We start from the raw sequence: 12,133 nt of genomic DNA on the forward strand, positions 1-12,133 counted from the left end.
AGCACTGCAAAAGCAAACATTTAATCAACCATAAAACTGTAAATGTGGGCAATTTCCGTTGAATTTAGCTACTAAAATAAACCTGATTTATACAGAGAAGGGAGAGCAGTTAACAGAATGAGAGAAATTCATTGCAACAAAGTAAGAGAGTAATGAGTTAGGTTAGATTAACCTAATTTAACCCTAGTTACAGATCTTTTACTGTATTTGCCTGAGGCCAAATAGGCCTTAGATTGCCTTTTGGTTTTTTGTGGTCTTTGAATTTTTAAGGGAACTTCTGAAGCTGCTTCTACTATTTGGAGGAGGTCAGATGGGATGTTCTTGTGCAACTAGCTATCCACAAATTGTCTTTATAGGGGCCAGGGATTTAGCTCAGTGGTTTCGCTGCCTGCTGTGCAAGCGCAAGGACCCGAGTTCGATCCCCGATACCAAAAAAAAAATTGTCTTTATATAGGTTGTCATTAGATTGCACAGTTGGAATCTTGAGTCCTTGCTTGGTTACTTAAGAGAAGGTTCTGGTAATGAGGCCATTACTCTCTACCTAACATCTCTTCTTTCAGGATAATGATCAGGTGAAATATGATTTGTTCTTGGGCTGGGGATTTAGCTCAGTGGTTCTGGCGCCTGCCTCGTAAGTGCAAGGTCCCGAGTTCGATCCCCGGTACCAAAAAAAAAAAAATATGATTTGTTCTTTTACCCCCATTGAAGCTCCAAGTTATATAGCTGTACCTGACCCCAGTGTCCTAAAACAAGGCTTCTCTAAGGACCCTTCAACCTGGTCTGTGGATGAAGTGATACAGTTTATGAAACATACAGATCCTCAGATATCGGACCCCCTCGCTGACCTCTTCAGGCAACATGTAATGTATTTTTTGATCTGGTTTTCCTGTTTCCATAATGCCTTTGAATGACCTCTTTGCTGGCCTTTCCATTGGATACTGAGTGTGTGAATGGAACCCTACCAACTGATTTTTCCATTTGTGAAAAGGTTATTTTGCCCAACATTAGATCTTTAAATGGAAGGTTAATGATGTGTTCTTTACAAAGGGTATCCAGGACCAGAGATTTAGCTCAGCGGTGCCTCCGCCTGCCTCGCAAGCACAAGGGCCTGAGTTCCATCCCTGGTACCAAAAGGGCGGGGGGTAGGGGTGGGGATAATGCCTTTTTTGCCTAATGACTAAATAATCTCAAGTTCTTAAGACATGATGATTCAGCATCACTACCCTCAGGTGGCCACCCTTTTTGTAATGACAGGTACAAGAATCCTCCCCCTCCCCAGACTGGTCCCTGCTTGGCCTAGGACCATGAGTAGGAGAGGGTGATCACAAACTTAACAGGGTGGCCTTCTTGTTATAGTACCTAATAAATCCAGCAATTGTATAAGATTAAGTGCATCTTTGTTTTAAACAAATTAATGAATACCAAATAAGGCTTCCATAACATAAATTAGTTAATAAAGTTGATAAAGAATGTTCGGAGGGGCTGGGGATTTAGCTCAGTGGTTCTGCCGCCTGCCTCGAAAGTGCAAGGTCCCAAGTTCGATCCCCGGTACCAAAAAAAGAATTTTAGAAGGATACCTTGTGACTATTAAGCAATATTTTCTTTGTTTTCTAACAAATCAAATTAGCAATCTAATATCTGATGTATTCTTTTTAATAGTGTTAAGAGTGGTAGTTTTAGCATCTAACCAAATTCCGACAACTATCTAATCAGCTTTTACATAAAGATAACACTATATAGCATGTTTATAGTTTGCATTGATGTTGGCATATTCCTAGACCTTTTTAGAAAGTTAATGACCATCTGAGATTCATTTCTATCATTCATAGTTGTTGACCCTTTGTTATAGATATATAGTATTTTATTCAACATACAGTATTTAACCATTTACCAGTCCAATTATTTAAATATAGGAAGACCAAAAATTACATGTTTTTGTTAACTTTTATAAGCTAATATAACAGGAAATATAAAAATGACAATTTTATCAAATTTATTCAATACAAGAATCTACTAGTTGAAATGACACCTGCCTGAGCAACGCTTGGGATAGTCAGTAGGTAAACAAATACACTGCCTCAATGACATTTGGGGTAAACTGTTAAGTGGTTGAAATCAGCTACTTTCTTAGGACATTCATCAAAGATACTATGTTAAATTTCCTCTTAAAATTCGAAGAAAATTGATAAATTATAATTTTCTTGTCTTTGTAGGAGATTGATGGGAAAGCTCTGCTTCTACTCAAGAGTGACGTGATGATGAAGTATATGGGGCTGAAGCTGGGACCAGCAATAAAGCTATGTTACTACATTGAAAAGCTTAAAGAAGGAAAATATAATTGAAAAAAAGTATCAGTTTAGATTGGACATAATTCTCAGGTGTACTGATAACATTTTAATTTAAAAGTAGTTTTCTTAGCAATTTTTATTTCATAGAAGATTCCTATAAAAATGGTTTGTCAGAATTGCTGAATTATATTAACAGTCCAGTCTGTTTCTTTAAAAGCCATTTAACATGTTAGTATTAGCATACTCAAATTAGCAGTTCATTTGTATCTTCTTGTTTTCATTATATATTTTACAAATATACTTCATGCAGTAAGCAGAAAAACTTGATTTGGATTAATCTTTATATTTAGAACCAAAACAGCTAAATCCCAAAGAGGAAAATATTAGAGATTTAACAACTTTTATAATTCAATCCTTGAGAATTTTTCCTCAGAAGAAAATTTAAAGATGTACCTGTAGCTATCATTTCTTTCTCAGATATTTTCTCTCTGATTTTACAGTGTTCTGTTCATGTTTTAAGAATTCCTAGAAAAGGAATAGCCATATAAATTATTTTCCTTCCTGTTGTTTGTTCTTCTAAAGTTGTATTTGTTCATATTTAAAGGGAAAAAGCAAGCTTATAAGCATTCATAAAGTGTTCTTACTCATTTTTATAATTTTTAGAAATAAGACTGTTAGAATGATCATTTTGTGCAGGTCTTTATACTATAGGAGTGGTTTGGATAGAGTAGGATTAAGTTTTTTCACAAAAATACATATATTTGCAAACCTATATTTTTGCTAAGCTTAGACATTAACTAGGCATTTCACATATCTCTGTATCTGTGTCCAAATTTTTAAGAGATATATATTTTATTGTTTATTTCTCATATATATACTATTCTATACTTGTAGGTATACACAAGTAAATGAACTTAATATGGCACTTTGCACTGCCACAGGGGTAAGAATGTGCTATGAATATAGTTAGATGTTTTTATTCCACAAAAATCTGTGCATCATTTGCTGTCACCAGTACTGCTCAGCTTGCTCTTCAGGTGATAAGAAACAATGTGTAGATTGCTTTCCATGCAGGGATGTTCTCTACCCTATGCAATGTTTCTTACTAATTTGCTTGGTTTTGAGCCATTTATTCTGCTACATTTTAGGAAATACATCAGTTCTGACTTACTATTTTGGTCTTTGAAAGTTAGAACTTTCAAGGGGAAAGGGTGCTATATGTTTATTGTTACTACTTGGTGAAGTATTAATAAGCTATGAAAATTGGTTATAAAAGTATTAGCCATCTGTTTTAAATGCCAAAATGTTCACCAGGGAAAGAATGTACATTTTCTTTCTAGAAAACTAAGTGTACTTTAGATAAGAATGCAATTATTTGAAGGATCAGTTTGTCTGTTACTCCTTATGAGACTAGATTCTCAAACTTGATCTTCTTTCAAATTGTTTGTATGAAGATACTGTGCCCATTTAAACAGTCCTCAGGTTTATATAAATGCTGTGTTTTACAGTTTTCATGTTTTAAAATATAATAAAGTCAAATAGCTACAACAGTGTCAAGGCCTCGGGTTTGATTTTACTTTCACTGCATTACATTAATGTGTGAATTTGTTGAACTTAAAAAAGAGCCCCTGTGACAATGGTGTTATTAGGAGGAAAAATACTGCTTTTTCAAGCAATGGAATGGATTATACTTGGAGTTGCCTGAGTAAATGAATAAATGAAATAGGTTTAAATTTCTGAGGCTCTTAATAGGCCTGATGCTGGAAGACGTCCCCTGATTCAGAAAATGAGGGAGGTTGTGGGGTAGACAAGACATACAGGACGACGGGCCCATCTTTAAGAATGTATGGCAGTGTTTTTCACTTCCCTGTTGTTCATAATTTCAGTAAGTTAAGGATAAACATTTAGATACCTTCCTAGAGATTCCTTGTTATTAATAGTTAAGGTATTTAGCATAGAGAAACAATTGTTCTTCTCAATGTGATTAAAAAAGAAACTAGTTCATACCCATTAGGGTGACTATTTAAAAAACAAAAGGGAAAATAAGTGTTGATGAGGATATGGAGAAAATGGAACCTTTGCACATTGCTAGTGGGAATGTAAAATGTTGTACCTGTTGTGGAAAACTGTATGTGTTATGCCAATTCCACTTCTGGGTATACAATATGTATTTAAATAAGAAAAAATTACAGGAAGAGACACATTGCCATTAGTACCCCTCAAAATTCTCTCCTCTTGCTTCAAACGCAATTATCCTGTCATTCTTGCCACTTTCTAAAGCAGTTCTGGAAGTCTTTTTTTGAGTGTCTGTCTGTGCTCTTGTGGCTGCCTTGATGTCCTCCATCCATTCAAAATGTTTACCTTTCATGGTCATTTTGACTTTGGAAGAGCCAGAAGTTGCATGATGTCAGATCCAGTGAATAAGGAGATGACGACACACTGTAATGTTTTTATCAGCCTGCCTTTCCAATGGATGGCACTTGGCAGCAACATTCACCATAGGTTTTTTTTACTGCATCTGATACCACCACTCATGAATGAGGACTTCCAAAACTGCTTCAGAAAGTGGCAAGGATGACTGGATATGTTCAAAGCAAGGGGGGATATTTTGAGAGATGTTAATGGCGATGTATCTTTTACAGTAATAAATTTTTAAAATTTAAACATTCACCATAGTTTTCAATCACCCCTTGTATCCCCAAAGGAATTTAAAGGCAGAGACTCAAGTACTTGTACCCAGTGTTCAGTGTAGCATTATTCATAACAGTCAAAAGGTAAGTCATGTCCATCATCAGATGAATGGATAAAGTGTAGTATATACATAAAATGGAATATTCAGTCTTTTAAAGGAATGAAATTCTGATACATATGGCAACATGAATGAAATAAGCCAGACACAAGGACAAATACATGAATACATTTACGTGTGCTATTTGGTCAAATTCATAGACAGGAAATAGAGGTTACCGGGGTTTATGGTGAGAATTGAGTTACTGCTTAATTGGCACTGTTTCAGTGTGAGTTGATGAAAGAGTTCTGTACATGGGTAGCAATAATGGTTACACAGTATTATGATTATACTAATTGAATACATAAAAATACTTAAAATGGTAAATTTCATGTATGTTTCATGGTAAATTAGTGTGAAAGAAGGTAAAGGTAATAGGTGTAAAACAAATACATTCCTTTGTCAGCAAATACTGTAAGGAGTCCTGTTGAAAAATCACAAAGAATTGGAGAAGCAGATACTAAGATAAATTGCAGTGTGACAGATCTGCCGTCCTGTTGAATGAAAATACAGATGTTTCAAAACATGTCAGCTTCTGGTGGAATCTGAGGGTGCTTTTCTGGAAGGAGCAATTTGTACTTTTTCTAAAGATGCCTCTTCACTTCTCACACTTGATGAATTCCTCCAAGTACAGTGGTTATTTCAGAGTTATCACCACTCTCAATTTGGTTATTCCAGTATTATCTCTCAAGTATTTTTCTTTTAAGAAAAAGGGATTATTTATGTCATTTTTTCATTCTTTTTTCTCATATGTAATCCTCTTTCACATACTTAAAAAAGGTCGTCCATGGCTCACATTTGCCAGTATACCTTGTTCCTCAAATTCACAAGTCTCCAAGGAGAGTCCACTAAAACCAGTATTACCATAAATGATGTTACTACCAAGTGAATTTCCATATATCAGAAAGTTTCAGTTTTCACCTTGGTAGTTTACTTACTTTGTGAAAGCCTGACTTTAGCCTTAGTTAACATAATTAGCCCTTGACATATGTATAGCATTTCCATCATTGTCACATGATATGCCAGGCTGGGTTTTAGAATTGGAAATTCTGAATATATCCCCACACACATTTTTCACCTTGTTAAAGTTCTTTTAAGAAACTGTCTCCTATGGCTGGGGATTTAGCTCAGTGGTTCCGCCGCCAGCCTCGCAAGCACAAGGACCCAAGTTCAATCCCCAGTACCAAAAAAAAAAGAAAGTGTCTCCTAGGCAAGGTATTGGAGAAAATGATGGGTTAGGATATGTTAAGCTGTGGTTAACAAAAGACCCAAAGTACATTAGGTCCCAAATAACACTATCAACTTATTTTTCATACTCCTCTTCCCTGGGGTGATTTGGGGACCCAGGCTCATTTGGCTTCACTATCTTTGATTCCATGTGCCATGGCACACATCTGTTCCCAATCTGTTGGCTGTAACTCAGTCTCATGGCCACTCCTTACTATAACAATGCCTGGAAAAAGTGTTCATAAAAATGAAGAAGTGGGTCTTTGATAGATAGAGATCTTAATAAGCATTCATCATGATCCTAAGAGCAAATAGTCCATAAATGCCTCCTATAAGCCCGACAGTTTCTTCATTACAATCCTCCATCCCCATTGCACTTACATAACCTAGCTCCCCCATCCTTTCCTGCTTTTATCTTCTCCATCAAGGAACCCTGGTTTAGCCAATGGGTTGAAAGCGGACCTGAAGAGCACCATATCCAAGCAGCTTTACAATGACAATGAATAAATCATTCATTTTCTACCAGGAGAGTGGTGTGGGCTAGATAGTAGTAGCTCCTTCAGTCCACAGTTCAGAGGCAAAAGGCATGTGGGACTGGACCAAAGCCATTCATTCTCTCATCTTCGTATCACATGAGCAAGAAATAAGTGTGAGTAAGTCGCCGGGATTTAAGGACTTACTATCACAGCTCACAGACACGGTGAAATATAACATACTGTTCTTGACATCACCTGCTTTTTTTTTTTTTTTTTTTTGGTACCAGGGATTGAACTCTGGGCCTTGCAATTGCGAGGCAGGTGGCAGAACCACTGAGCTAAATCCCTGACCTTAACCTGCTTATTTGTATATCGGATGTCTTCCCCAACTGGAGTGAACACTTCATGAGGACAAATAGTTTTGTTCACATAATTCCTACTCTCTCCAGTATCCAGATTGGCACTTAGGATGACTCAATCAATTAAGATGTTTTGTGTGTCAGAATCCCAGGAATCAGATTTAGGTTGATAAAGTTAACCAAACACATACTAAGCCTTTCTGTAAGTATGAAAGCTAATGACATAAATTGCTATTTGGCCTTTAGATTATTTTCTGGTTGGTTTTACTTATTGTTTTACATATGTACTGCCAAGCAGTAAAACTACAGTAAGAATGAGTGAGTTATTGGAGAAGAAAGTGGCTCTGAAGAGAACTAATTCCCACTCATCCGGTCTAACATAATATCTTGCTAGCAGCCCCTGAATCTCACTCATGTCTTCTCACTAAATACCTGGAAGAAAATGAAAATGCATGATACCCCTGAAAACTAAGATGGGCAGGCAAGGCAAGCTGTTGCTAGTCTGGGAAATAATTCCTACTAACTCAAAGGTCATCAGTGCTAGACTGAAAAAATGCCTACATCATCAATTCTAAGTATCCTCTCCCCTCACAACTGAACACGTCTGGTTTCTTGATATTTTGCAGTCAATGGCATCTTCAGATTCCATGCAGAACAGTCAGTGGGTTGGTCATGCTTCATGCTTCACCTTGTGCTTTCCCTTGGGGTTATGCCAATTCCAAAAAACCCAGTAAGCCCTAGGCAAAGAGGCAGAGAAGACTGGAGCAGTTCTTAGTAGTGGAAGCAGGGGGCTGTGCATCTAGACCCCACAGACAAAACACTGATAGTGATAGCCAAAGCAAGAAGAGCCCTCATGGGAGCGAAGGCTGTGCTGTGTGTTTTGTGTTTTTTTTTAACTATCAAAAACTAGAAAGGATTAGGAGAAAATGTTCTCATAAAGGTACTAAGTATGGACAGGCAACTCAGTCTATAAAAGGAAACAAGAACTTGGCCTAGTGGCACATGCCTGTAATTCCAGCACACTGGGAGGCTGAGGCAGGATGATTCCAAGTTCATTCCCAGCCTGTGCAATTTAGAGACTTTAGCGACCCTGTCTCAAAAAATGAAGGGGGAGGGGGCTGGGATGTAACTCAGTGCAGATGTTCTGGGTTCAATTCCCAGTACCATTAAAAAGGTAAGTAGGTAAGATTCCTCAGGAAGCTTACAGCCTGGGAAAACAGCCTTAAAGACAGAAATACCAGGATGATTTATAGGGGTACAAAATGTGGCAAGGGTGAAGTGGCCATAAGAGATACACCAGGGGACCTTTATGAGGTGGTGAAGATGATGAACAGTTTTCCTGAGAAAGTGTTTCCACCAAAACCTGAAGGATGACGGGAGCAGGGCTGACAGGAAGTGTGCTTGAAGGCCAACCCACTGAGCAAGAGTGAGCTATCAGTGCCTACCTATATCTCCTCTAGTAGGTGTGTGGGATTTTTTTAGGAAATATATACATCCAGTGATCTTTTTATTGAAAACCTTTTATCCTTTGTCTCTATGGTAAACTTATTTGTGTCTGCATCATTTACTGAATATCTTCCCAAGTGGTAAAAAAGAAAAAAAAATCACCTTTATCCTTAAGGAAAATTCTACAAAAACATGAAAATGTTCAACTTAAGTAGTAACTAAAGAAGTATAAATTAAAGCAGGATGTGTGTTCTTTACATTTCATTAAAAAAGCAAAGATCAAAAAAATACTAAGTATTTATGATGTTAGAAAATAAATTTGGTACCACATATCCACAAGGCAATTTGAAAAAATATATATATAAGACCTGAATAGGTCCATAGTTAGGCACCTCGCAAAGTTAAGTTGGGGAGATTTATTTATTCACACAGATATTCTTATGTTGATCAAAGCAGATCATAGATAATGTACAGCATTACTTTTCTAGGGACTTCTATTATGTTTGCATACAAATGTATTCACATGTTTAGAAACTAATTTGGAATATACACATGAACCTGTTCATAGTTGACATCTCGGGGTGGGTGGGATTCTGGGTATGTTTCACCTTGGTATTTCCTTTGTGATTTCTTAGCAGTGTATTTAATAATTGTTTAATTATAAGAACATAAGCCACATCATTTCCAAATCACTATGGAAGATAAAACACTGCCATTTAGCAGGCATTAGAATAAGCAAAAAACATAAGAAAAAGCATGACATGGCAAAAGTTTAGCTTAATATTATCTGTAAAGAGATTAAACAGTAGTCCCCTTCTCTACTATCTTAGCAACTTTTCCATCTAAAACTATTCAAAAGTAAATTTAAAAATTAACAATTCCTGAATTGTTTATGCAGCATTTAAATCTCTAGTTATACATCATATTTTCTTTTTCATAGTTTGATATCTTATGCCTTTTCATTTTTACAACACTATCCAACAGAAATTTGTGAGCCACTTAACATAATTTTAAATTTCCCGGGCTGGGGATTTAGCTTAGTGGTTCTGCCACCTGCCTCGCAAGCGCAAGGACCAGAGTTCGAGCCCCAATACCAAAAAAAACAAAAAAATTTTTAAATTTCCCAATAGACATATTGAAAAAGTAAATATATGATAGTAATTCATACTATATTTTATTTGAGATAATGCGGAGGACTGTAATATTGATTATGCCCGAAGCAGGCTGTGAAGAGTTAACCCCACAATTGGCTTGTTTATAGAAGCGAGTCTGGCTGAAGCCTACTTGCCAAGGTCAGAGTAAGTCACACCCAAATTCTGTTCAGACTAGAAGGACAATGTTCTAATTACAATCATGTATTTTGTCTATTCTATTCCTAATTCAAGAATGCTTTGTCTTGCCCTTTATGAACCTTGTTTACATTAATTCCCATAGACACCATACATTGCCTTTACCCCAATTGATTGCCAATAAAAGTCAGTGCCTGGGACTGTCCAGCACCTTTGTCGGTTGCACCACCATTGGTCGTCCTGGCACCCCACTTTCTCTCCTAGTTCTATCGCCTAGTGTATTTATTTTCTCAGGCCCGCATCGCACACTGAGCAGGTGGATACTGGAACCTGGCTGCAGGAGTCTCTCCCAGTTGGTGCCCATTGTGGGAGCTTGAACCACGAGCAATCACCTGCGAGTGAGGCTACTCAGAAGAAAAAAGAAAAGAGAAAAAGGAAAGAATCGACAATGCAGTGTACCTCACATCAAGGTCAAGGACAAGCACGAAATCCTGGAAAAAAGAGGTATGTGCTTCAGATGCGAGAAGGTAGTAAAGGCAGTTGGCTGGGACTAAAACACGGGGTAATCACTTTCGGCCCAAGCTGGACTGCAGTGTTGAAATAAATGCTGCAAAGGATAGTTAAATACAAAGTCATTTTTCAAAAACAAGAACTTTGGATACAACAAGATTCTAGAGAAACAGAATCAATAGAAAATACATGTATAATTATGCCATGGGGATTTATTAGATAACTTACGCAATCAGAGATGGGAAAGTCCACATTGCCTGTCTGTGCACGAGAGAGCTGGAGGATCCAGTAGCTGCTCAGCCAAAGAGGATGGAAACTGCAGAAGGGGGATCAAGGCTGCAGCACCAGTGCAAGGTCAAAGGCCTAGAACTCGCTGCAGAGTTGCTCATGCAAAGCTGTTGGAAGGCTGAAGAAACCAGAGACCAATGTTCAAAGGTGATGGCAGCAAAGGATGCACCACTCAAGACTGGAGCTCTTCAAAAGTGAACAAACTTCCTTCTTCTTTCCCTTTTTTAATCCATCCAGGCTATGAGCTATTGTTTAATTCCACCCACAGCCAGGGTAGGTCTTCCCCCGTTCGCTGGCACAGATGCCAGTCATCTTCACAGACACACCCAGAACTGTGCTTTACTAATCTGCTAGGCATTTCTTAATCCATCAACTTGACATATTGTGATTAACACTCACAATATCCAAACAATTTTTAACATATGATCAATATAAAATTATTAGAGATATTTTGTATTCATGTGTGCTGTCTTTCAAGTCTGATAGTTTTTCATTTAGAGGGCCTCTCATTCAGACTTGCTGCATTCAAGTGCTTATTAACTGCATCCAGCTGGTAGCTGCAGTATGGAAGGCCCAGTCTAAGAGATCAAATGTGGGTCTCAGAGTGTGGTCTCTGGGTCAGCAGCATCTACCTGCCATCTATCAACAGCATGGAAATTTATTAGGCATGCAAATGCCCAGGCCCTGTCCAGACCTGCTGAAACAGAAAGTAGTAGTGGGGGCATTTTGGAATCTGTGTTTTAACAAGCCCTTCAGGGAATTCTGATGCACACTCACACTTGAGAACTATTGCTGGGGTTGGAAGACATAAAAGGTTTAAATGTGTTTGCCTTCCAAAAAGAAAATTTTGCCATTTGCAGTAACATGGATGAATGCAGAGGACATTATGAGAAGGGAAATAAGCCAGACACAGAAGGACAGATAATACATGTGTCACTTACATAATCTAAAATAGGGGCCGGGGATGTAGCTCAGTGGTGCTGCCGCCTGCCTCACAAGTGCAAGGTCCCGAGTTTGATCCCCAGTACCAAAAAAAAAAAAGAATCAAAAATAGTCAAACTCATAGAAACAGAGAACAATGGTGGTTTTCAGGGTAGGGAAAGGATATGGGGAGACGTTAGTGCACAAAGTTTTTGTTGTGAAAGATGTATAAGAGGTCTAGAGGTCTGCTGTACAGTACAGTGATCACAGTATTTTAAAAACTGCAAAAGCTAGGTGTGGTGGTGGATGGCTATCCTGAGAGGCTGAGGCAGGATTGTGAAGTCTACGCCAACCTGACACATAATAAGATGATATTGCAATTTTATTTTTAATTGCCAAGAGGGTAGATCTTAGTTTCTGGGGTTTTTTTTTTCCCTACAGCTTTATTGAGGGATCATTGACAAATAAAAATCCAATATATTTACCATGTGCAATGTGATGTTTTGATACATTGTGAGATGATTAGTGTCTCACACAAAAG

At 37.7% G+C, this 12,133-nt stretch overlaps 1 protein-coding gene across 2 annotated transcripts in view; it reads left to right on the top strand.

Annotated features, from left to right (window-relative positions):
* Positions 1-3,838, top strand: part of Scml2 (Scm polycomb group protein like 2) — a 78,905-nt gene extending 75,067 nt beyond the window's left edge. Inside the window, exons 13-14 of one of the 2 annotated variants that reach the window (XM_004866143.4) lie at positions 709-860; positions 2,214-3,838. In XM_004866143.4, the coding sequence (XP_004866200.1) occupies positions 709-860; positions 2,214-2,342 (281 nt within the window). In that variant the 3' untranslated portion in view covers positions 2,343-3,838. The remainder of the gene's footprint in view (positions 1-708; positions 861-2,213) is intronic. The other variant, XM_004866144.4, reaches the window with a different exon arrangement.
* Positions 3,839-12,133: the final 8,295 nt, after the last annotated feature.

The sequence above is a fragment of the Heterocephalus glaber genome, unplaced genomic scaffold (assembly GCF_053883595.1).
Source record: "Heterocephalus glaber isolate CG9 unplaced genomic scaffold, H.glaber_assembly_v1.0 deba00001594, whole genome shotgun sequence".
Classification (NCBI taxonomy): Eukaryota; Metazoa; Chordata; class Mammalia; order Rodentia; family Bathyergidae; genus Heterocephalus; species Heterocephalus glaber.